Below are 27,526 nucleotides of genomic sequence, written 5' to 3' on the forward strand. Positions count from 1 at the left end.
ACAGAATGGTACAATTCTGTCCTGTTTCAAAGCAACAGCAGCACCTCCAACATCATCTTGAGATCTGCCACCACTCAGCAGTATCAGTATCTGAGGGACGCCTTCTTGGCCTCTGCTTCCAGAGGAGGAAGTAAAGACGTTGTCCTTTACGTACTGCAGGGCTGCACCAGTGTTGAGTGGTCTACCCCCTTTGTGCTTTAGGCTTCGGATAGAACTTAGAACACTTTGTTTTTCTGGATATGTGTTCAGTAAGAAATGGGCCTCTGGATTTCTGCTGTACTGTACCACAGAAACTCGATCTTTGTTCTCTCCAACATTGAGGTTTTCCACTACTCTTTGAACAAAGCCAAGCATTGCTGGAAATCCACTCCTAGTATCATCAGACCCATCCAAAAGGAACACTATGTCTCTCTGTGCAGCATCTAATTCAACAAAAGAAAACATTAAATGACCTATTTAATAGTAAAACCATGACAGATACCAAGCCAGGCAGATATGCATTAATACATGCACAAGGACGGCATATCAATAGAATGTAGTAAACACATGGTCAGAAATATTATCCATTATATATATTTTAACTATGATGACTTTCAAGTCATTACATAGCTCTATAAATATAGCCAAGCCTTGTAACCATGTTCATCAATGCAACAATACAAAGAAATAGGATGTGAAATTAAAGGGATTTAAATAGGTCTCAAATGACAAAATATTTAAGAAAGTTTGTAGAGCGAGATTTTTCAGTTTTAGGAAAAATATGTCAAGATGTGAAATCAAACACTCCTTCCATGAAGGAAGACGAAGATTGTACGCTTAGATAGCGGAGAATCTAAACTAGTGTAAATCTACTAGACAATGTTATACTGTATAATTGTTTTTTTTATAATAATTTTCCTCTGACACATTGGTGCGGCTGGCTTCCGGGTTGGATGCGCGCTGTGTTAAAAAGCAGTGTGGCTTGATTGGGTTGTGTTTTGGAGGCTCTCGACCTTCGTCTCTCCCGAGCCCATATGGGAGTTGTAGCGATGAGACAAGACAGTAACTATTAACAATTGGATACCACGAAATTGGGGAGAAAAAGGGGGAAAAAAAGAAAAAAGAAAGAGCTTAAACTGAAAGGACCAGAAAAGCACAGTTTCCTGATTTTAAACAATCAAGAAAAGCATGACGTTTCTGGAATGTGGAACAAGAAAGCGGGGATTTGGAATTTGTATGCCAATAGAAATGTCTTTGCAAAACAGTAACCCTCCCAGCACCATCTCTGATGTTGTGTTTGTATAATTATGAGTAGGTGTATATTGGACAAAATGGACAAAGGCAAGGATCTCCGGCTGTATGGACAAAAGTTCCCCAAAGACGGGTAGGTTGAAAATAAATCTGGAAGAGTAGGCAATGCTTCGAAGCTCCTCTTGCCTTACATTTTTCATCCCAATGGAAAAAGGAAGAACCCCAAGATGTTTCGGATCAGATGCAGCAGCTGTGACGTCATCATTAGACTCTCCAGCAGTTAACAAAAACTAAATCTGGGGAACCTCTTCCAGATGCCGACTCCCGGACGAGGCAGTGAAAACACTGTCCCTAACAAACTGAAGAGCTGCTCCAGTGTTGCGGGGTCATCCTTCCTTTATGCCTTTGGCTTCTAACAGCGTAGATGACAGTCCTTTTGGTTTTGTGAGCTTTAAGGTGGAAGTATTCCAGAGCCTCTTCTCTGCATTGCACAACAGCAACTCGAACATTGTCCCCGTCAATGTCAAGTTCATTGGCCATTCTTCATATAAACTCTCTAATGGCAGGCAATCCATTTCTGGAGCCGTCTGAACTGTCAACGAGAAACACTATATCCCTTTTGCTGCTCTCTGTATCAACTTAGTAAAGATAGATAAAAATGGAATACATTGACTAACAAATATAATATAGAAAAGGCATGTAGGCCGAATTTGTTCTTAACTGACTTGCCTAGTTAAATAAAGGTTCCAAAAAATTAAAAGGCATGTAAATGTAAAAAAATAAAATAAACATTGTTAGGAATGTTTGAAGCTGAATCGGAACACCAGACATATCAGTGGAAAAATATCACTGACAGAAGAAATGACTGCAAAATTACAGTTGTGGTCAGTTGTCTGTCTCATTACACATTCACGTGCATATCTGCAAGGTTGTATGACAATCTGGAATAGTGTATGCAGGTTTTGGGAGCACTAAACTACTGTTCTGAAAGGTATCATCACAAGCAGAACAACAAGGAACAATCTTTTCAAAGAAAGTTGGCATAGTTTCTCCAGACATGGTTGAGGTAAGAGATAAAGAGTGAGAACAGAGTGAAATGGGGGGAAATTGTTTTGGTTTAAGAGAATAAATAGCCAATAAATACTCTGAATAAAGGGATTTTAAAATACTATTTTTTCAATCATGCAACGAAATACTAGCATCTTTCACCAAAATACATAACATGTATCGACATAGCAGGAAATACTCTACTGAGACTATGTTTACCAAAGGCTTAGGTATATATGTATTTACAATGCTTCAACTTCAGCATTGTTCCAAAGATAAAGAATATGGTATATATCTTGTATTTAGCATACTCAGATCCAAGCTGAAGTTCTTACCTACTAAATCAGGAATCACAGGAGCTACTGATTCTTCGGTGTCTTTCGACAGGCTTTTAAGCATAGCAACAAGCTGTGGCTGGATTGTGGGCAGCTCAGAGAACTCGGTGACCTGGTATGTGAAACCAGGTTGGAAGGAAATCATTTCCAATTCACGGACATTGGCGTCCCCAACTCCGACCCCCAATGACACAATTTCCAGATCTTTAAGAGCTACAGCAGGGCCCTTAACATCATCTCTGGATTTCTTGCTAGTCAAAAGGATCAGGATCTGGGGGACACCTTCCAGTCGTCTACTGCCAGAGGAGGCAGTAAAGACACGGTGTCTTACAAACTGGAGAGCTGCCCCAGTGTTTAGGCTCCTTCCACCCTTGTGCCTCATTTTACTTACGGCATTAATAATGGCATCCTTTGTTTTGTGAGAGTTCAGATAGAAATTGGCCTCTGGTTTGTCAGCGTACTGAACCACAGAAACTCTGTCTCTGTTCTCCTCCACAGATAGTTTACCCACTATACTTTGAATAAAATCTCGCACTGCTGGGAATCCACTCCTTGTGCCATCAGAACCATCCAGCAGGAATACAATATCTCTTTTCACAGCATCAGTATGAACTGAGATAGCATGAGAATGAACCGAGGCTAAGACACAACAAACAAGGCACGTTTAGAAGAAAAACACATCACAGCACAAAGAGCATCATCAATACAGAACATGACAAAAACTTTTGCTTACCTTGGTCCAGAATGACCTTCAGCTCTTCCTTGGGAAGGCTCACATAGCTATTGAGCCTTTGTTGTACCATATTGAGCTGGCTGAATTCCTTCACATTAAAAGCAAAGGATGGGTTGTGAGAAATGGCCTCGATTTGCTTAGGGTCTGCATCCTTGACACCAACGCCAAACGGTACCACTCCATCGGTCTTTAAAGCGCTAGCAGATTCCTTCACGCTATCCTTTGACTTGCCTCCGGTCAAAACTATCAAAAACTGGGGGACATTTTGAGCCGCACGGCTACCATGAACCGGGGACAGGATAGTGTCCTTCATGAATTTCAAGGCCATTCCGGTGTTTAGACTCCTTCCACCGGCCAGTCTTAGATCATTAACGGCCCTTAACACTTCATCCTTATCCTTATATGTATTCAGGTAGAAGTTGGGAGCTGGCCTCTCACTATGTTGGACAACTGAAATCCGTACTCTATCTTGTCCAATATCAAGAGGCTCAATGACTTTGATGATAAAGTCCCGGATGTAGGGGAAATCTGCTCGGACATTATCCGAGCCGTCAATCAGGAATGCAACATCCCTCTCGCCTCCAACAACTGCTGTAAGAAAAGAGGAAAGGGAACAAGACCTTCAGTTTTGTCAGTCAATGGCATTATTCTGCAGTTCGTTCTATATCTTTCATAACATTTTAAATGTTTACATATTTAATATCCACTGTTAAATCCAAAACGTACTGATAAAAGCTCAAATACAACATAAAGCTCACCAGGTTCCGTGGTTATTTCGATGTCTGTTACTGAGATGTCTGTGTCGCCGACCACAGTAATCAAAGGAGTCATGATCTGTTCAACAACACTTGGTAGGCCAGAAAATCTGCTTTCATGGTAAGCCAAGTTTGGGACGAAAGCGACCGTCTTCAAGTAGGCCTCATCTGCCTGGCCGGCACTGACTGTGAAGGTCAGTACACCTGCCACGGCCACTTTGTCTGCAATCTTTTTCACCTCATCCTGGGATGGGCCTCCAGTGATCAGGAGAAGCACCTGTTGGACACCCTGCCTCTTACGTGACCCAGTCGAGGCCTGGAACATGTTGGTAGGGCATAATCCATAGCCCGCTCCAGTGTTCAAAGCAGACCTCCTCCATTAGCCTGAGCTGACCAAACTTTAGCCAGCACATCTTGCTTTGTGTTGTGCGTGTTCCAGGTAGAATTCGATCTTTGGGTTCTCTGCAAACTGCATAAGGCCAATGCGCACCCTGTCGGGCCGCACGTCAGCAGGTTTACCACGCCGACAATGAAATCCCGCACATATGGAAGATTGCGCCCCCAATGTAGCTAGAGCATCCACCATAAAGACGATGTCTCTGACTACTCTCTGGGTCTGCACTGTTGTAATTTTCAACCACTGGGGGAAAAAACAGGGGAGAAAAAAACTATCATTCATCTATTCTAATATTCAAGTACAAATATTAGATGTCAATGATTTTGAATAAAGCCTATGTGAGGGGAGTTCCTAACTAATCAGTGACCTTAATTGATCATCAAATACAATGGAGGAGTGAAAAACTGCAGAATCTCGGCCCTCCGTGGAATGAGTTTAACACCTGTGCCTTTGGAGTCTTGGGGTAAGAAAATGCCACCTTACATGTGAGGTATACATTTTATGTTAATAGCTAGTATGAATCATAATAACAATAGGAGAGGAGCATTACCTGGCTCTGTGGTCCCTCAGTCACCACAGCCCCAGATAGAGTGGAGAGGAGAGAGACAACATCCCGGGTTGCGAAGCAATGTGCGGAAGTCCTGCAGCATGAACACCAAACTCTCATCAAAGGCAATCTGCTTCAGCTCCTGCTCATCGGCAGTCTTGTAGCCGGCGGCCAGGGTCAGAATCCCATGCGCTGCAGTGCCTCAGCAGCCTGCCCCACACTGTCACTGGACTTCTTACTGGTCAACGAACAGAAACCAGCTGGGGCACGCCCTGCTGAATACGACTCCCCTTGTCAGCCCTCAGCATGTTGGTCCTCACAAAGTCCAGGGCCGCCCCGATGTTCACCACTTGTCCCGGTCTTGGCTTGAGTCTTCCCAGAGCCGCATTCAGGTCCTCGTTGGATCCATATGCGTTCAGGTCTATCTCAAGCCTGGCAGCATTGCTGAACTGGGCCACACCTACTTGCACTTGGTCCGGTCCGATTGGCATGGTGTCAACAAACCTTTTGATAAACTCACGAAGAGAGTTGATCGTTGTGGCACCCATAGTGCTGTCAATGAGAAAAATGATGTCCCTTTTTCCCACTTCCAAGGCTGAAAGAGAAAATACAATTACACATGTTAGAGAAAGCTTTGATAAAAGCTAACTATTATTAGCTAAATAAAGCTAATACAGCTGTGATACTCCCTTAATGGTAGCCTAAGTACAGATGCAATTAATTAATTAAGGCCATAGTTAACATGAATGAATGCATTCACAAAGCATGCCATGTTTAAGAAAGGCACAAAAAAATGGTTTGTTAGAATTCATGTTAGTAAAGGTGTAACATCTGGAGAAGTATGAATTGCTGCAAATTGTGCAAACATAGCTGTACAGCATTCTGGGAATTACAGAACGGTACCATTTTGGAGGTGTTGGGCCTTCTGGCTTGCTTACTACAAGTATTTAGAAATTATTTATACTTTTACTTTTGAAACTTAAGTATATTTTAGCAATTACATTTACTTTTAAAACTTAAGTATATTTAAAACCAAATATTTTTAGACATTTAGTCAAGTAGTATTTTACTGGGTGACTTTCACTTTTACTTGAGTCATTTTCTATTAAGGTATCTTAACTTTTACTAAAGTATGACAATTGGGTACTTTTTCCACCAGTGTATGAAACTAGTTTAGGAGAAGAGTGTAATTGTGTAATACTAATAAAATGTTATTTCTTCACAGGAAGAGATGAAAAGATTTGCAGTAGATCTGTACTTTCGCAAAAGTTTTTTAATGTTGACTGTACTATACTGACTCTGTTTTACAAATCTTTCATTGAGAGCATTTACCATTTTTTGTGTAATGTTTGTTGGTTTGGCAATGCCACCGTCAGACTGAAAAATATGCTGAGATTCAAACAGACAGGCTTGGATGAGATCTTTAAGGTCAGGCTCCCCATCAAGGCTCACAAAATAATTTTAGACCCAACTCACCCCCTGTACCTGGACTGAAATACTCCACTCTGGGTTTAGGTATAGGGCACCCCCCCCAGCAGGAAAAACAGAATTAGACAATCATTTTTGTCAGGTGTCATATCTCTCTTAAAGAGCTCGGGCTAATGTTCCTATCCACCCAGTAAGGCCATCAGGGAAGTCTCTTTCATTGGTATACAATATACTGTATGTAACTTTCATGAATTTTGTATTGTCAATTTGTTCTCTACAGTATGTTAACACCACGTTTAACATGTACATGATACTGCAACATCATTTCCCCATGGGGACAATAAAGTCAGTAAAGTAAAGATCTAGTTAACCGAATACGCGGACATCTACTGTATATCCAAGTGGGACAGCAAGCTTATCTAACCAGCTACAGTAACTAAACTATACCAAACCTCATGTTGCTTTTTTGTAGGTCAGCTAGTTTGATTACACATGATCTAAATAGCCAAATTGGCTAAACTGCGGTATTTCAGTATTCAGTTAAAACTAAGTTTTGTAATGCTTGTGCACTTGTTAGGTTTGTTTTTTATTGTCAATCTGGCTTAAGTTAGAAATCAAGTCAAGATGCTAACCTATCTGTCTTTTGTCATCACTTTCATTACAATGCATTGTCCTATTGGTGAAATGTTATCTACCAATATTTCAATATAAAATTAAATTAATATATTCTATTGAGATAAATAAGGAGTGTACCCTCAAACCCCGGATGTCAAGCACCTGCTGTCTCACAATTACAAATATACGGCAGCCCCCTAAATTACTCTTCTTATCAACAGTCTATGCAAAAAGTTTGATTGTCTTCTCAGGAATTCAGCCTTCTCTGTGTTGATCTTACCAACCCCCTTTTTCTCACCTCTGAGAAGCAGTTACATTCTGTAGGTCTGATATCTGATTAGCATTACTGTAAAGTTAATCTTCATTGGTCAACAACTCAGATTTGGAATCCAAACAACTCAGATGATTATAAAAGTCTCTTAAAGTAATTGTTATTTCGCTTATGTTCCTGACCTGCTGTGGTGAGATTATTTTTGTTTTTCTTTCTTTCCTCCAATGAACTATTGCCCATGGCACAAGCCATGGTTTCTTTGTCTCTCTCTCTCTCTTTCTGTGATAATGCTTGGAATAATGCCTTGTACAGTGGCTTGCAAAAGTATTCAGCACCCTTGGTATTTTTCCTATTTTGTTGTATTACAACCTGGAATTAAAATTGATTTTTGGGGGGTTTGTATCATTTGATATTATATTTTAACAGGTTTTGTGAATATAATGTTTAATATATTTCCTTTAACATGCTGTGTTGTGTGTTTATCCTGTTACCATTTCATATGTTCTGGACTATTTTGATTAAGGACAAAAAGCAGTAGTCTGAAAAGCAATAGATCCGCTCTGTCCTGTATTTCTATGTTATTCCAATGCCTATCCTTAAATTTCATTTTTTGCATCTTTTTACTTTTGGTTTTATAAACCAGCTATAAACAGCTGAAAATGTGATATTTTTAGATGTTACAATGATTCCCTACACTGTATATTAATTGTTTGGTCAGAAACTGAAATCAGGCGAAAATTTTATAATTTTAGTAACCAGGAAATGGCGGAGCTATGTCTACATATTGGGTCTTTAAATTACTATTTGTTGTGTTGCCATTTGTGGCCTTGAGCAAAGCATAAGCAACGGGTAGCTAACGCTTTGAGGCTGCCCCTTTTGTGTGTCAGGGGGTTAGGTACTGCGTATACACGTTTCCATTTTACGAATGAACAAACTTAAAAGCTATTCTAAGGGACTTAAATTTTTCTTGAATAATGTTGAATAAAGTGTTATTGCAACACTCATACAGGTAAGGTGTCATGACAGCATTGCGTATACCCCCTTCAAGAAGATCAAGGCCAAGAAAATCATCAAGACCTCAGCCACCCTGCTACCATCTAGAAGGCGGAGATTGTACATATGCATCAAAGCTGGGCCCAAGAGACTGATAAACAGTCATCACTAGCTGGCCTCCACCCAGTACCCTGCCCTGAACCTTAGACACTGTCACTAGCCGGCTACCACCTGGTACTATACCCTGCACCTTGGAGACTGCTGCCCTATGTACATGGGCATTGAACACTGGTCACTTTAATAATGTTTAAATACTGTTTTACCCACTTTATATGGTATATCTTTTATTCTAGTCATGGCTATTCATATACTGTACATATTTATATTCCGGACTCTGACATTGCTCGTTCTGATATGTTAATTTGTTGTAATTTGTTTTACTTTTGGATTATGTGTGTATTGTTATTGTGTTGCTTGATATTGCCGCACTGTTGGAGCTAGAAACATAAGCATTTTGCTGCACCTGCGATAACATCTGCAAAACCGAGTATGCAACCAATACACTTTGATTTGATTTCATGTAAAGTGTTAGCAATTTATTATTCTTAAAGTACCTAAAGTGTGCAATCAGCTACAAGACACACAAAATAAAAATGTTCCATGAACCCTCAACCCACTCCCACCTTGCATGGAGGTTACCTACCTTCTGTGAATTCATTCTCAACGACAATGGTACGCTGGGCCACCCCGTTAACGTATGGTAGCAGCTGGTCACCCATGCTTGCCACTGTCCTGAAATCGGGGGCCGACAGAACAAAGCTCTTGTCTGTGGCGATAGTTTCCAGCTCGGCGTTGGCCGTGCCGCCGACCACTACGCCAAACGTGATAACCCCTGCTGCCTTAAGGGCCCTGTCACCCGCACTGAAATCGTCATTGGACGGTCCAGCACTGATAACCACCAGAGCTTGGGGCACCCCCTCCTCTGCCCTGCCCCCTGATGCCGGACTCAACAGGCTCTCAGCGACTTTCTCCAAGGCGGCTCCAAGGTTAGCCTCATTGCTGCCTGTGAACTGAATGGCCTTCACTGCATCCAGGACAGCGGCTTTGMTSTCATAGSTATTTAGAWAGAACTGAARCTCMYGGTCCGCGCTGTACAGAGCCACGGCCACCCGAACTGTGTCCCTGCCCACATCAAGGCCCTCAATGACTTTCATAGCCAAATCGCGCACGCGGGGGAAGTTGGCCGCTCCAACATTCTCAGATCCGTCAATTAAGAGTACAAGGTCAGCTGACTCTTGTGCTTAAAAGGGAGAGAGAGATAAAACAGAAAGAATGCAACGTGAAAGCATTAAAACAGAGAAAGAGGGAGAAAGATAATGTGCTGGTACATCATTGAATGTAACATTCATGATGAACACAATCAATCATTAAAAAACATCACAAAAGCACATTATACTGCATGTAGGCTGAACCAAGGAGTGAATACATGTTGACCTTAAGTGATAATGGTTGCAAATTAGTCTGAGGATGACCCTGTAGCTTGCTATATGATACTCCATTAATGTAATTCTTTGCAAAATATGTTGTTTATGATAATTTCCCAAAATGTCTAGGGCAGTGCGGCATCCACAGAACATTACAAAATAGCTCTGAAGCACTGTACTCATTATATACTCAGAATTTCGTAATACCGTCAAAAGGGTCAGTTTCTCCTTTTTATCTGTCTTATATCAGCTTGATTTAATGCACCAAAAATAACCTCCTTCAACTCCATTGAGTTCAGCTACCCCATGCAGACTCATGTTACAGACCTCAGATATATTGGGTACCAGTCATGATCCTGTGGCCCATCCTTGATGCTTAAGAGCCTCTACTGTTAATCAAGAGAATAAATAACTATTCTGTAACATTTTATTGTGCATTGTGCCACGCTGTTATATTTTACTTGCTCTGTTGATATTACACTACATTTGCCCTGTCAATATTATACTGGATAAAACTAGGCTCTGCTGCAAGTCAAGGATGAGTCCAGGCAGGTTCATTACTGTTTCAAGTGTCGAATATTATGCACATATTTTACACAGTTATGAAGACAGTAACTGATAAAACATAGCCTAAACACAAAAAAACTAAACAAGACACACAAGCAGTGGGTGGATGGTCAGCCATTGTTAAAAGCTGCTCTCCGAGGCGGTTATTGTTAGAGATCATTTGTCACTGCTGTTCATTCACTTTTTCAAAGATCTGAGCCATAAGGGCCTAATATATGGAGATTTGCTCTCAATGAGACAAAAGCAGCTACGTGATATTTGTAGAGCAAAGATCATGGGCTGAAGGTGTTCTAAATATCTATGTGTATTAGATGATAGAGAGAAAAAGAGAGAGCGACAAAGAAAGAGATGATTGACGTTAATACCCTGTTACCGTATAATGTGAATAGATTATTATCCGCCTGTAACAGTCTGCCATGAATGATGAATTGTTTGAAGATCCTACTTGTAACTTTTACATAGTCAATGTTGTCGTAGCAAACTAGAATGTCAAACTAACGGTGATTTGTCTTTACCACATAAAAAAAGGCACTGGGTGTTCCAAATGACTGAGATGGCTTGTTCTCAGTTCATGCACAAGCTTTATAAATTGGTTGATCTGGCTTGTACGAGGATAGCAGCCGCCAGTGCCATCAAAAGCCCTCTTCTGAAATGTATTAGCAGTGTCAATCACATGCAAACTTGGGTGGTGATCTTAAAGTATTACAGGCAAATTAAATGTGATGAGAAACAGTGATGTTAATGGGTGCCGGACGGTGGAATGTGGGTTATGGTGTTAAATACCCCTTAATCGTGTTAATACAGGACTCCATCCAGATATGGCCACACATTCGCAGCTGCTTTCTTTTGTAATGATAATGTAGGCATTAGTATGGTAGTGACACAAGCCACCTGTTGGTGCCCGTCACATCTCGAGGCACTCCTTTGGCTTCGACAACCACAGGGGCATCCCCGGCCTGGGTCACTGCGCCGCACAAGCCCACCACCACTAAGTCCTGGATTACCCCCCGCAGGGCCAGGAAAGAGTCTACGCTGAACACGTGTGTGTCCTGCAGCGCACTAGCCATCTCCCTGAGTTCCCAGTCCACCGTGTCCTGCACCCCCACCGCAAACACCTTCACACCGGCCAGCCACAGTACCTGCATCTTGGGAGCGACCGTCTGTCAAGACCACCACCACCTGGGTCACGCCCTCGCCTGCACGGCTGCCCGCCACCGCGGGCCTGGGCGAGGATGTCCAGGCCCGTGCGGGTGCCGCCTCCCCAGTAGGCTATGGCCCTGATGTGGGCCAGGGCCCCCAGCGGAGATGGGTACATGATCAGCTGGAACTCGGTTTTGGGGCGAACCACTGTACTGGACGAGGGCAAAGTGCCACCCTCATGCAGACCTTTAACCTTTACAGACACTGTCGGACGTGCTGAAAGTTCTCTTGTCCCATGATCCAGGACGAATCCACTAGAAAGTATATATCGGCGGCCAGCCCTTGTGCGCAATCTTCAAAAGAAGAAACCTGGTTTTGAGGACTCTCACCGAGCTGTGAAAGAGGCCAAGTCCAGTGGCATGACTGCATTCACGACCCTGTTAATGTACCATGTACAATAGGCTATAAACTGGCGCTAAAATATGAAGGCAGTACACCTTAGCTCACCTCACCCGCCAGAAGGCTATCGTAAATGAGGCGGAACTGCGAGGCCAGGGATCCAAAACATGACACAGGACTCGAAGGCTACAGTGATTCCTGAGTAGACCTCATGTTGAGCTTTTCTCATTCACACCATGAAAATAGCTTTGACTTCCTGCAGGGAACTAGACAGCTTTGACTTTGTACCCAAACGTTTCTTGTTTCAAGAAAGGGGGAACCTCAACCCATATATATCAATCCAACTCCAGTTAAACAGCAGTGCTCAGAAATATCATCATTGTCATTCCTAATTTTTTCCTAAATGTCTAACATTTTGGCCAATTGACTCATTTGTGCTGAAAATAACAAGGACCATCCTCAACAGCACTTGCACAGATCCCACCGATTTATCCCTAACCTGAATAGTCACAGTTACAAACGAGGCTTCCAGGTGCTACTAAGATCAATGGGTGTGTGAAGTGATAGGGGCCTAAGACAGGGCAACACAAGTTGAACTGAGAATAGAAACCTAGCCAAGCTTACCTTCCTCTTGAGCGTCAAGTTTGGGCAGCAGTCCTGCAAACAGTACGCCCAGAAGAGCGCACAGTGGTAACATCCGGTGTTTCCTCATCTTCTACCCAGCACCAAAGAGAACACCTGCAAATGAAATAGAACAGGAAGTGTCATGGAAGGTTGGTGTTCTTTTCAGCATCACAGCAGGTAACAGTCTCTATGGCAGGTATAATTGAAAAAAAATGACATCATAGTAGATAAAGTAATAGAAGACTTGAATGTTGCATTTTTGTGAAGTAGTCCTACATGTGTCTGTTTCCCTTTAACATTGCCATCATCAATGCTTTATAATCTGAGTATTAATGATTTAAGTACAATACAACATAATAATCCATCAACATCGTAAAATGAGCATATACACTGCTCAAAAAAATAAAGGGAACACTTAAACAACACAATGTAACTCCAAGTCAATCACACTTATGTGAAATCAAACTGTCCAATTAGGAAGCAACACTGATTGACAATAAATTTCACATGCTGTTGTGCAAATGGAATAGACAAAAGGTGGAAATTATAGGCAATTAGCAAGACACCCCCAAAAAAGGAGTGATTCTGCAAGGTGTGGGCCCACAGACCACTTCTCATTCCTATGCTTCCTGGCTGATGTTTTGGTCACTTTTGAATGCTGGCGGTGCTCTCACTCTAGTGTAGCATGAGACGGAGTCTACAACCCACACAAGTGGCTCAGGTAGTGCAGTTCATCCAGGATGGCACATCAATGCGAGCTGTGGCAAGAAGGTTTGCTGTGTCTGTCAGCTTAGTGTCCAGAGCATGGAGCGCTACCAGGAGACAGGCCAGTACATCAGGAGACGTGGAGGAGGCCGTAGGAGGGCAACAACCCAGCAGCAGGACGCTACCTCCGCCTTTGTGCAAGGAGGAGCACTACCAGAGCCCTGCAAAAATGACCTCCAGCAGGCCAAAAATGTGCATGTGTCTGCTCAAACGGTCAGAAACAGACTCCATGAGGGTGGTATGAGGGCCCGACGTCCACAGGTGGGGGTTGTGCTTACAGCCCAGCACCGTGCAGGACGTTTGGCATTTGCCAGAGAACACCAAGATTGGCAAATTCGCCACTGGCGCCCTGTGCTCTTCACAGATGAAAGCAGGTTCACACTGAGCACATGAGCACATGTGACAGACGTGACAGAGTCTGGAGACGCCGTGGAGAACGTTCTGCTGCCTGCAACATCCTCCAGCATGACCGGTTTGGCGGTGGGTCAGTCATGTGTGGGGTGCATTCTTTGTGGGCCGCACAGCCCTCCATGTGCTCGCCAGGAGTAGCCTGACTGCCATTAGTACCGAGATGAGATCCTCAGACCCTTGTGAGACCATATGCTGACACATGCACATTGTTGGCCTGCTGGAGGTCATTTTGCAGGGCTCTGGCAGTGCACCTCCTTGCACAAAGGCGGAGTAGCGGTACTGCTGCTGGTTGTTGCCTCCTACGGCCTCCTCCACGTCTCCTGATTACTGGCCTGTCTCCTGGTAGCGCCTCCATGCTCTGGACACTACGCTGACAGACACAGCAAACCTTTTTGCCACAGCTCGCATTGATGTGCCATCCTGGATGAACTGCACTACCTAGCCACTGTGTTGGGTTGTAGACTCCGTCTCATGCTACCACTAGAGTAAGCACCGCCAGCATTCAAAAGTGACCAAAACATCAGCCAGGAAGCATAGGAACTAAGAAGTGGTCTGTGGTCACCACCTGCAGAATCACTCCTTTTTTGGGGGTGTCTTGCTAATTGCCTATAATTTCCACCTTTTGTCTATTCCATTTGCACAACAGCATCTGAAATGTATTGTCAATCAGTGTTGCTTCCTAAGTGGACAGTTTGATTTCATAGAAGTGTGATTGACTTGGAGTTACATTGTGTTGTTTAAGTGTTCCCTTTATTTTTTTGAGCAGTGTATTTCAAAATAAAAAACTTACAAGACTGAGTTTTTGTCATTCTGACAGGGACATTATGCAGCTCTGTGAACACCTAGCGGAAGCCTAAATTAAGTTGTTGCTTTTGGTTGCCTCCCTGTTCCACGGTCATCACACAGTGAAAGCAAATTCCTAATGTCAACAACATATTTACAGTTATGTTTTACTCTTCAACACACCATTGGAGAAGAAAATACCTCATACTACCATCACATGGAACTATGTGTAGAAATATGGGATCCACTGCTACCACGACGTCAGCAAGGACTAGCCAAGCCTGCAAAGCTGTCTAACAAAGGGGTTTTCAATGTGTTTCTCCCTTATCCACATCAACAACAGGCACTTGCCAGCAAATGCCTCCAGTAAAGGGTTCAAAACAACAGCCACACTCCGGTTAGTTTATGTCTCTCTTAGAGTGCTATCATTGGTGGCTCATTTCTGTCTGTCCAAATAAGTAGCAGCATAGGTGATATTGAGCTCGAACTGGAGCTAGAACTTGTAGAGCCTAATGGCATGATCAAAACCACCTGTTCAAACAGCCAGTCTACATTGCTAATTATCTACTGTTGGCGAGGAGCATATTTTCCATCTTCTAAAAGTTGTGTTCTTAGGAAGGTTGTTGGACTGGAAAGTCCAGTTTCACAGTGGTTTTTTTGTTGTTCTATATTTAGTCCAGCTTCCCCTTATTGTGATGTTAAGTATCGTCGAGGGAAATTAAAAAGTCCCGAGAAAGATCGAACAGACCAACGTTGTTCCAATCAAATGTTCATAGGAAAGAGTGTGTGCAACTGTTGTGGATTTTTTGCCAAAGTAAGATGAAGGCCAAACCCAGAAAGAGTTTCAGATAGACTACACAATAAAGCCTTGTTCACAATGGCAGTTTGAAGTGACTCACCCCATTTTTTTTGCAAACTCGAATAGAATTTCTTATTTTTCCTGCAGCCTGAACAGCCAAAAAAGCACATGGAGTCGGATATTCCAAGCCACAATTCAAAACATGAACATTGGTTCCTACCCTGTCATAACTCCTACCTGGCTTTTTCATCTGTTGTCATGCCAAACAACGCCAACCATAGAATTTGAATAATCATTCTATACTATGATTCCTATATCGCAAATCAAATCACAATAAGATTTGTTGTCCATATCATGCAGCCCGACTAACAACCTAATAACTTTACCAGTATATGCAAACGTTTGGTGGCACAGAAATAAAGGAAAAGTGGTATCTTCTTCTGGAGAATAAGTATGATTCATATAGGCCAAAATGTAGGCTATACATAAAAAATATATATATATATATACATATATATATATATATATATATACATCTTACATCTTATATATATATACACATCTTATGTGTGCTCCTCACTTTTCTAAGTTAGGCGCACCAGTGCTACCAATTAAAATGGTTCATTTAGAGCCCCGAAAACAGATATAGTATCTGAAATGATTTCAAATAGAATTTAAACCCAGGTCTGCATTCTTGTAGACCTTCATGGAAATGCCATGACTGAAGGGCATACGCCAAATTGGCTGAGCTCAGGTATTTATTGGATCTCTGAAAATGTTTACAAAAACAGTCATCAAATGCCTTGTACGCTGCTGACCAAGCTGAGATTCACAGTCTCAAACAAGTCGCACACACACACACACACACACACCAGTGCAGCATCACTAGATCCCCATAAAGCAGTGGGTAACTTGCCGGAGCACTTCCCCGTCAGGGTCCCATTTTAGCACCATTCACACAGAGCTGCTGTTGTAGACCTATTAATGTACACAGAGTTAAAATGTAATAGTAAGCCCGCATAGATACTGTATGGTGGAAACCTTAGCACACCCAATAGCTATTCTAAACTATGGAACTTCTGTCGATAATGTCATGCTGCGGACATTTCTGTGCAGAAAGAGCTAAATACAGCACCATGTGCTGACTTTGCTGTTTTCTGCATGATACAATGCCCAACCTCAGCTCTATTTCACTTTAAAATCCCACCATAAACCCATATTTACAATTCCAACTGGCAACTGAGCTGTTCGGCAATGAGGAATTTTCCTGCAGACAAATAAACGCTGTCACCAAGGGAAAGGGGACAAAAAAATGTAATATCTTTGGCTGGCATACATGGCCCATGACTGGGAAGGTATACACTATTAACATCATGATGAAGGTGAGCGCAGCCATATGCCCATAGTTGAGCCCCAGGCTAGTTCATTTTACGGTCTAAGTGCCCTCACACAGTGCTCTGGCAGCTACTCCAGCCAACTCACAGCTGAAGCCAGCTCAATGACGTACAGATTATGGTGAGGAAAGTGTGTGTGATGATATAAAGAACAATTGAAAGTTAATGGAGAAGAAGGGAAAATAGGGAAGTTACACGCTAATGGGTAAAATTCAGGTGAAAATTCAAATGCGTACAGTATCATGGGATCAAATGTGACATGTTTTCCTCACCCTCGGATCTATTCGTATAGATAAGTAATTTAAAGAGTAACTTTAATTTTTTAGGCTTAGTTATAGTGAAACACGTCAATTCTGGTCTTTATTTTGCCAGTTCGTTGCAACAGCCTGGTCTTATAGAATATACGTAATATAGTAAATGTTTTTTATTATTATTATTATTTTTAACCTTTATTTAACTCGGCAATGTAAATCTGGGATAGTCAAATTAGTAATGATATGTTACTGATATGTATGGTTAAATAAGAGAGAAGGTTATTAATAAGCAATTGTTGGTAAAATGACTTGTGTCATGCACAAAGTAGATGTCCTAACCGCCAAAACTATAGTTTGTTAACAAGAAATATGTGGAGTGGTTGAAAAAACGAGATTTAATGACTCCAACCTCAGTGTATGTAAACTTCCGAATTCAACTGTATATTAAATAGATTTATCTGACTTTTTAAAAGGCGAGCATCAGTATGCAGCTTGTAAGTTTTAACAACTGAATGGGAACTTGCCTGCCTGCACGCCCATTTGATCGATGCCAAGTACATTTGATTTACTGTACAACTAAGATATGTGCTAACTGTAACAGTCATTCAAGTCCAGCAAAACTAGTAAGCGAAGTGATTCACGTTTCTTGCTAGCTAACCAAATGACACCTGCATCTCTAGCTGTAGCCACAGAAAAAACGATATGGGGGGGAAAAGTCAGCCCCTTATCCAATGACAAAATTCTCCCATAAGCTAGCTAGCTAGCAAGCTAACATTAGGCTCTGTGTTTTTAGCCTGCTAAATAAATATCTACACGTCTATAGATAAGCTAGCCTATTACTTAGCGACGTTATGACTGACTTGTGATAATTGCAATTGCTAGTTTGATTGTTTTGACATTCCCAGCCTTGGTTACATTCGTCCAGTTTTGTCCAAAATATTGCGTAATTGAAACTGAAACACAACACTTCTTACAGCCAACCAAATGGCTGTAAGAAGCAAACAATGTACCAGGCCAGCTGTGAGTTACAACCTGATAGCAATATTTGTTGGACTACAAAGAAATGTATTGGTGATTTACAGTGCATTCGTAAAGTATTCAGACCCCTTGACTTTTTCCACATTTTGTTACGTTACAGCCTTATTCTAAAACATACTTTTTTTAATCTCATCAATCTACACACAATACCCCATAATGACAAAGCAAAAACAGGATTTTAGATTTTTTTGCAAATGTAGATATTTTTTTAAAACTGAAATATCACATTTACATAAGTATTCACACCCTTTATTCAGTACTTTGTTGAAGCACCTTTGGCAGAGATATTAGCCTTGAGTCTCGGCACACCTGTATTTGGGGAGAACTCCCATTCTTCTCTGCAGATCCTCTCAAGCTCTGTCAGGTTGGATAGGAAGCGTCACTGCACAGCTATTTTCAGGTCTCTCCATAGATGTTCGATTGGGTTCAAGTCCTGGCTCTGGCTGGGCCACTCAAGGACATTCAGAGACTTGTCCCGAAGCCACTTCTGCATGGTCTTCGATGTATGCTTAGGGTCGCTGTCCTATTCGAAGGTGAATCTTCACCCCAGTCTGAGGTCCTGAGTTCCCTGGAGCAGGTTTTCATCAAGGATCTTCCTGTACTTTGCTACGTTCATCTTTCCTCGGTCCTGACTAGTCTCCCAGTCCCCACAGCATGATGCAGCCACCACCATGCTTCACCATAGGGAAGGTGCCAAGTTTTCTCCAGATGTGGTGCTTGGCATTCAGGCCAAAGAGTTCAATCTTGGTTTCATCAGACCAGAGAATATTGTTTTGCATGGTCTGAGAGTACTTCAGGTTCCTTTTGGCAAACTCCAAGCGGGCTGTCATGTGCCTTTTACTGAGGAGTGGCTTCCGTCTGACGACTTTATCATAAGGCCTGATTAGTGGAGTGCTGCAGAGATGGTTGTCCTTCTGGAAGGTTCTCCCATCGACACAGAGGAACTCTGGAGCTCTGTCAGAGTGACCATCGGGTTGTTGGTCACCTCCCTGACCAAGGCCTTTCTCCCCCGATTGCTCAGTTTGATGAATGATGGAGGCCACTGTGTTCTTGGGGACCTTCAATGCTGCATAAATGTTTGGTACCCTTCCCCAGATCTGTGCCTCGACAGAATCCTAACTCGGAGCTCTACAGACAATTCCTTCATCCTCATGGCTTAGTTTTTGCTCTGACATGCACTGTCAACTATGGGACCTTATGTAGAAAGGTGTGTGCCTTTCCAAATCCTGGTGTGTGCCTTTCCAGATCTTCCCCATTAAATGCAATGTATTCACATGAACTTCATGTTTCTTGAATAATGTGTTTTTGCAAACATACGAGATTGACGCGTTTCAATGATACCATGTTGGCCGACACTAAGCAGATCCAATAGACAAAGAGATGGAACACATCTCTCTTCCAGTGTGCAAACATCTGTGTGCATAGCACACCCACAAATTATGCTGCAAGGTCAATGTAACGTAGGTTTCACACACAAGCACTACACCAGCAGCTCCCCAAACATTATCTTACTGTATAGAACCTACAACTCTAAGAGGGAGCCCTGTCTTTCATCAGGCCTCTCTGCTACAATGAGTTATGAGGTGTACTCCGCTTGCACAACAGAAAACTAACGAGATGAATCGTTTCAGACAGAAATTGAAGGTCAAGACTTGATATTGCTATTTCCCCTATGAAATGTCTTCTTGTGTATTCCATTTCTCAATGTTACCCTCAACTGTGCCAACTAAGAACACTTGAGGTGCGCTCAGTTTGGCTTGAACATTTTCTACATTGCAGAACGGTTTATGCTGAACGACACGTTTCCCCAATACGTTCTTGTATGTTCTTAAACAGTCTGAGGTGTGTTTGCACCTGTTTGGTGGGTGTGGCAAGGTATAGCTTGTTGCAATGAGTGACATATTTAAAGGACAGTGGCCTTGCTGACAGCATTCCCCAACCCATAACTCATCCCCTTCCCATTTTCTTTCAACTGGTCGTTCAGTACAACACCGTTACCGTTCAATTGAACGTTCCAGAACATAAAAACGTACTGAACGCAGCCCTGATGTCTGTCCTCTGAATTAACCAATCCTAGGGCCATATTTGGCCACACTGGCCAAAACGCCCCTTCCACCGCCTGGAAGAATATGATGGGATCAATGATAAAGGTAAAAGAGGACAGGCACACAAGCGAATTTCACAGAGCTCGTCCCTATTAGCCTGTCTGACAGCAACAGTCCTAATGCGTCAGGCTGGCTGCATTGTAAGTAGGTGATCATCACCAAAAAGGGTGATGTTCTTCGCACATTGTCAAAATCTGGGCCCTTACTCACAAAACGTCTCAGAGTAGGAGAGCTGATCTAGAACCAGTCATGCCTTTTAGCGAGCATCCTAGATCAACACTTTAACTCTGAGTTTTTTTGTGAATACGAGGCCTGTCATATGGCCTCTCAAGATTTTGTGATGACTGCAAGGCTTTATGAATTAAATGTTACAATGTAACTCCTTTCTACAGCACATTTTTATCATCTAATTGGTATTTTATTAGGATCCCCATTAGCTGTTGCAAAAGCAGCAACTACTCTTCCTGGGGTCTACACAAAACATGACATATTACAGAACATAATTAGACATTATTTGACTCCCGAGTGGCGCAGCGGTCTAAGGCACTGCATCTCAGCGCTTGAGGCGCCGCTACAGACACCCTGGTGCGATTCTAGGCTGTATCACAACCGGCCGTGATTGGGAGTCCCATAGGGCGGCGCACAATTGGCCCAGCGTCGTCCGGGTTTGGCTGGTGTAGGCCTTCATTGTAAATAAGAATTTGTTATTAACTGACTTGCCTAGATAAATAAAGGTTACATTTAAAATGAATTAGACTAGAACAACTCAAGTACAGAGCTGCATCAATTTTAAAATGGCACACGTAGCCTGGAACAACAATCTATAGTTCAACTAGACATTCATCTGGACGTTCATCATTCAAAAGAGTAATGGCAATCAGTTGAAGTGAATCAGGAAGTCGCAAAACTTGGCGAAAATGTTCATTCTGAAATAAATTACCCTGGGGACAACTCTTTCAGGTGTGCCTCATAAAATGACTACAAAACCCATCAAATGTTTAAATGTCGCAGTGTGTAAAAAACAGAGACTTTGCTGGAGAGCATAGAGAAGCAATAATGCTTAGCTAGGCTGATTCACAAAACAACTCCTTCACTAAGAATTTTCCCAATGCTGCTCTGCTAGTGTCTTATAATAAGAGCTTCCCCAAAACGCCTGGCTGTGGGAGTACAACTGTGATGGGAGTACATTTTTGGGAGTGAAATGGGAAAGATTGAGCACTTACAAAAATACTCATGTATAATTTCACTCTTGAGGGTGAGGGTAAAGGCTAATGATGCACACCTGGTATTCCCTGACTCTGGATTTCATATGGAAGGACCAAACTCCCACAGTCCATCTGGCTGGGGGTGTGGAAAACGCTCTCTCGTCACACTTTCCACTCTCCCATTCGCTCCAGAGGGTGTGGTTTATCGCTGGGACCGAGCTGAAAACATCTCTACACTCAACCACCACCGATTGGTGGTGCTCAAACGCCAATGCGGGGACACACTTGGCACGCTGGAATCATGAGTCTATGTCGAGCCATTTCTATCACTCAGGAACATATGTATTTCAACAAACAGCGATTGGGGGCCACTTATGCTATGCTAAATGCCCAAATGCTAAAAAGACAATATGCGCATCAACATCAACAATTAAGGAACAAGTGACTCTGGGACATTTTGACATGAGCTTCTTGAAGAACACACATTTCAGTCAGTGCTGCTGTTTTGATATGCCTGTAGAAAAGGTTAAGCCTTAAATCACAGGTGTCAAACGCATTCCACGGCCGGCCGAGTGGCTGCAGGTTTTCTCTTCTCCCTTGAACTTGATTTATTACTCAAGGTCACTAATTAGTAAGGAACTCCCCATACCTGTTTGCCTAGGGATCAATTGAAAAGAAAAACCTGCAGACACTAGGGCCTCCATAGAATGAGTTTGACTCCCCTGCCTTAAATGAACGCTACATCGGAATTAATACAAAAACCTGTGCACCACACGTCTGTGGAGGAGAGCGCGACTGCACCACTTTGTGGAATGCAGTACCTTATATGTTTACAACTCTGGTCAGATAAATGATCTCCACTTGGATCTCACTTTGATGCTGGCATTTAAGGGAGTTTCCACAGTGAGCAAACTACCCCCACAAAACCTAACTAATTTAAAACAAGCACTCAATGCAGAGTTGCAGAGATCATGTATTTTAGATGCAGAAGTGCAGCTTTTTCAGATCCAGTAAAGATAGAGAGCAGACACACGCCTTGGCATCTCTTTGTACTGCTCTCCGCATGTCCTGTGGCATTGCATCGCTAACGCACGCCTACTTCCCCCCCCTACTGTAACTATGTCTCACCTCTAACTCTTCCACTCCTCTCGCCCTCTAAGTATAGGTATCACTCTGCCTTCAAACACTTGGTGTCTGATATTTATGAGCTTAAAGATAACATGTCAGAAGAAAACTATGATTATGGGCTTGCATGCTCACATTTATGAGATGCCATACCATGGCCAGTTTCAGACACAGACAAGTCCAATTTAATGCTTGAAAATATGCAAAGAAATTAAAACAAAAAGAACCTATCAGGTGTTCTTGATCCATTGTGCAAAAGTAAATAACAACTCCCAACTTTCACTACTTTCGAAAAGTACCTTTTAAAACAGTCCGAGAGAATTTAACACTTACCCTGAGCAGAACTATCTTTATTCCACAGTCTTTGGTAAAACAAATTCTGCAAAATGACAAAGGCCTTTAGGTCATTATCCTCCAGGTATTTCCCCTCTGTGCAGCTTGCTTGTCCAGCTCCTCCCGAAGGAAGGCAGATGAGCGAGGTGGAGATGGGGATGATTGCAGAGGATCGTTATTGGGAACAATAGCACACAATGAAACGAAGCACTCGGAGACAGACTGACACCCTCTCGATCGCTCTGCAGAGGATCTGTGGCTCTGACTAAGGCTGAGACGGGACAAACTCCCAAGCTTCTGGAGCACTGCCACTCCTCTTTTCCTCCTCCCACGTTCTCCAAAGAGAGGGAAAAAAGGGAAAGATTGGGGGGGTGGTCTTAAATGAAAACCAGACGCACAGCCCTGTTTGGTCTGGATGGAAGCAGTGGGGAATATGATGTCACAAACCTGGAGTGAGATTCTCTTCTCACCTCCCTCCTTCCGTTTCTTCCTCCGTCTCTAAAGGACCCTTTTTGGATAATCTGGCTATTCAGAGATCTGGATATTTGTTTCAAAAGGTAAAAACAACACAAACAGCGTGAGAGTTGTCACTCTTTACTCTGTTTTTGTTCGCGATGTCACAGTTGAGTAAAGTCTGCAAGCAGTTTCAGATAAGTAACTGGCATGTGGTGGTCAGTGGTAGAAAAAAGTATAAATCATTTAAACTTCCTTATATTAAGCAAACAAGACGGAACAATTTTCTAGGTTTTTATTTGTTTATGATAGCCAGGGGTACACTCCAACACTCAGACATTATTTGCAAACAAAGCTTTTGTTGTTTAGTGAGTCTGCCAGATCAGATCAGAGGCAGTAGGGATGACCAGGGATGTTCTCTTGATAAGTGCGTGAATTGGACCAATTTCCTGTCCTGCTAAGCATTCAAAATGTAACGATTACTTTTGCTTGTCAGGGAAAATGTATGGAGTAAAAAGTACGTTATTTTCTTTAGGAATGTAGTGAAGTAAAAGTTTTCAAAAATGTGGTCGACCGGCTTGATTCGGTCTCATAGTAAAATTAGAAATTGTGTTTTTTTTTACAATGCATAAAAGTAGAGACCCAGAGATAGAAAATGGTGTACCATACACTACAGTTGAGGAACAATGGGAAAGTAATTATCACTGAAGGTTAATAAACTTGTAACCCCACTTTTGAGAAAATGGCCCTTGAATATTTTGGTACACCTCCTGGAGAGCTCTTCTTTGTCTACACCCATTCAGCATCATTCACACCCTCTGAATCTTTAGCCCCACCCATCTCTTTAAGCATTCACATGTGAGGCCATGTGCTAAACAGTGGGTACAGCAGTATACAACCAAAGATTAAGACTAAAGGCTAGTTTATACTACGTCTACCGACATGTCTGTATACAGTTGTGACATCATGAACATTCTATTGTCGTCCAAAATAAAACTTGCCGTTTTATAAGTATAACCACAAAAATGACAGGCTGCATGACATCAGCAGCCTGGTAGTCCAAACTAGTATTACTGGTATATTTTAACACCAATAAACCCCATCACTTCATAAATGTATTCAGTATACAGTGGGGAGAACAAGTATTTGATACACTGCCGATTTTGCAGGTTTTCCTACTTACAAAGCATGTTGAGGTCTGTAATTTTTATCATATGTACACTTCAACTGTGAGAGACGGAATCTAAAACAAAAATCCAGAAAATCACATTGTATGATTTTTAAGTAATTAATTTGCACTTAAACCAATAAGTAATTATAACGTCATAACGAATCATGCAAAGTTGTATTTGAGAGCAATATATTAGTTAATGTAGAGACATTAGCCAGCTAGATAGCTAGCTTTATGGAAGTTGTGACAAATTCTAATGTTTTAGGGAATCCTGAGAGAACCAGCAAACCAGTCTGTCGTCTTGTGAAACAGTGGATGTAAAGAATATAGCTTTCTTAGGTAAGGCATTTATTGCAAATTTAATGTACAATTTTGTAAACTTGCCTTGCTGATATTTGCCATGCAATGCAGCTCAAGTAATGTAGCTAGCTAACTATTTTCCTGCTTATTGTGTAGTGGAGGATAAAAATACCTGTATGCCAATAGATGTGTAGCTAGCTATGTAGCCGATCTGTGTATGGTCCCTAAATCTTTTGGTATAAATATTCATTCAGAACATTGGTTTTAATTTCTTCCACCAGTTAATCATTAACCCCCAAGAAATTGCAGAAAATTACGGGTACACACGACTGTTACATGTCAATATTAGCTACCTAGCTATGAACCTAGCTATGAACCTCAGCTATCATAGCCAGTTGTATCGACTACGGTTCAGGTATGAATGGTTGAGAGACATTCTTTTCAGTCATAACCAATACCAGGAGTATCAAACTCCAGTCTTTGCATGATGCTGTGTTTGCATGTACAGTTGAAGTCGTACGTTTACATACACCTTAGCCAAATACATTTAAACTCAGTTTTTCAAAATTCCTGACATTTAATCCTTGTAAAAAATTCCCAGTCTTTTGTCAGTTAGGATCACCACTTTATTTTAAGAATGAAATGTCAGAATAATAGTAGAGAGAAGGAATTATTTCAGCTTTTATTTCTTCCATCACATTCCCAGTGGGTCAGAAGTTTACATACACTCAATTATTATTTGGTAGCATTGCTTTTAAATTGTTTAACTTGGGTCAAACGTTTTGGGTAGCCTTCCACAAGCTTCCCACAATAAGTTGGGTGAATTTTGGCCCATTCAGTTCTGCCCACACATTTTCTATAGGATTGAGGTCGGGGCTTTGTGATGGCCTCTTGACTTTGTTATCCTTTAGCCATTTTGCCACAACTTTGGAAGTATGCTTGGGGTCATTGTTCATTTGGAAGACCCATTTGAGACCAAGCTTTAACTTCCTGACTGATGTCTTGAGATGTTGCTCCAATATCTCCACATATTTTCCCACCTCATGATGCTATCTATTTTGTGAAGTGCACCAGTCCCTCCTGCAGCAAAGCACCCACACAACATGATGCTGCCACCCCCGTGCTTCATGGTTGGGATGGTGTTCTTCTGCTTGCAAGCCTCCCCCTTTATCCTCCAAACATAACGATGGTCATTATGGCCAAACAGTTCTATTTTTGTTTCATCAGACTAGAGGACATTTCTCCAAAAAGTACGATCTTTGTCCCCATGTGCAGTAGCAAACCGTAGTCTGGCTTTTTTTATGGCGGTTTTGGAGCAGTGGCTTCTTCCTTGCTGAGCGGCCTTTCAGGTTATGTCGATACAGGAATCGTTTTACTGTGGCTATAGATATTTTTGTACCTGTTTCCTCCAGCATCTTCACAAGGTCCTTTGCTGTTGTTCTGGGATTGAGTTGCACTTTTCGCACCAAAGTACGTTCACCTCTAGGAGACAGAATGCGTCTCCTTCCTGAGCGGTATAACAGCTGCTTGGTCCCATGGTGTTTATATTTGCATACTATTGTTTATACAGATGAACGTGGTACCTTTAGGCATTTGGAAATTGCTCCCAAGGATGAACCAGACTTGTGGAGGTCTGCATTTTTTTTCTGAGGTCTTGGCTGATTTCTTTTGATTTTCCAATGTTGTCAAGCAGAGGCACTGAGTTTGAAGGTAGGCCTTGAAATACATCCATAGGTACACCTCCAATTGACTCAAATTATGTCAATTAGCCCATCAGAAGGTTCTAAAGCCATGACATTATTTTCTGGAATTTTCCAAGCTGTTTAAAGGCACAGTCAACTAGTACATGTAAACTTCTGACCCACTTGATTTGTGATAGAGTGAATTATAAGTGAAATAATCTGTCTGTAAACAATTGTTGGAAAAATGACTTGTGTCGTGCACAAAGTAGATGTCCTAACCGACTTGCCAAAACTATAGTTTGTTAACAAGACATTTGTGGAGTGGTTGAAAAACTGGTTTTAATGACTCCAACTTAAGTGTATGTAAACTTCCGACTTCAACTGTATGTATTACAATTATACACTTCAATAGTGTTTACCAATCCTGGTCCTGGGACATCAATGGTTACACATTGTAACTATACAATAGACTAGAACACATTATTTAACTATATTGAACAACAATATAAACTCAACATGCAACAATTTCCAAGATTTTGCTGAGATAAAGTTCATATAAGGAAATCAGTCAATCGAAATAAATTCATTAGGCCCTAATCAATGGATTTAACATGACTTGGCAGGGGCGCAGCCATGGGTGGGCCTCGGAGGGCATAGGCCCACCCACTTTTGAGTCAGGCCGACCTGCTGGGGAACCAGACCCAGCCAATCAGTATTCGTTTTTCCCTACAGAAGGGCTTGATTACAGACCAAAGGACAGATCTAATGTCCATTGCTTATGTTTCTTGGCCCAAGCAAGTCTCTTCTTCTTATTGCTGTCCTTTAATAGTGGTTTCTTTGCAGCAATTTGACCATAAAGGCCTGATTCACACAGTCTCCTCTGAACATTTGATGTTGAGATGTATCTGTTACTTGAACTCTGTGAAGCATTTATTTGGGCTGGTAACTATTTGAGTATATGTGCATGTGCTGTAGGTAGGGGTAAAAATGACTATGCATAGATAATAAACACCTAGTAGCAGCAGCATAAAAAAAGGGAGGGGGGGGTCAATGCAAATCGTTTGGGTAGTCTTTTGAATAACTGTTCAGCAGTCTTATGGCTTGGGAGTATTTATTTTATTTCACCTTTATTTAACCAGGTAG

At 42.0% G+C, this 27,526-nt stretch overlaps 1 protein-coding gene and 1 pseudogene across 2 annotated transcripts in view; both read right to left on the bottom strand.

Moving 5' to 3' along the window:
* Nucleotides 1-4,443, bottom strand: part of col6a3 (collagen, type VI, alpha 3) — a 71,381-nt gene extending 66,938 nt beyond the window's left edge. For both annotated transcript variants that reach the window (XM_024000837.2, XM_070446792.1), the window contains exons 1-2: nucleotides 4,104-4,443; nucleotides 3,346-3,936 (exon numbers count right to left, since the gene is read on the bottom strand). In XM_024000837.2, the coding sequence (XP_023856605.1) occupies nucleotides 3,346-3,936; nucleotides 4,104-4,425 (913 nt within the window). In that variant the 5' untranslated portion in view covers nucleotides 4,426-4,443. The remainder of the gene's footprint in view (nucleotides 1-3,345; nucleotides 3,937-4,103) is intronic.
* A 620-nt stretch (nucleotides 4,444-5,063) lies between these two features.
* LOC111972612 (collagen alpha-3(VI) chain-like) lies at nucleotides 5,064-23,017 on the bottom strand (annotated as a pseudogene).
* Nucleotides 23,018-27,526: the final 4,509 nt, after the last annotated feature.

Source organism: Salvelinus sp. IW2-2015, linkage group LG2 (genome assembly GCF_002910315.2).
Source record: "Salvelinus sp. IW2-2015 linkage group LG2, ASM291031v2, whole genome shotgun sequence".
In the NCBI taxonomy this organism is placed as follows: Eukaryota; Metazoa; Chordata; class Actinopteri; order Salmoniformes; family Salmonidae; genus Salvelinus; species Salvelinus sp. IW2-2015.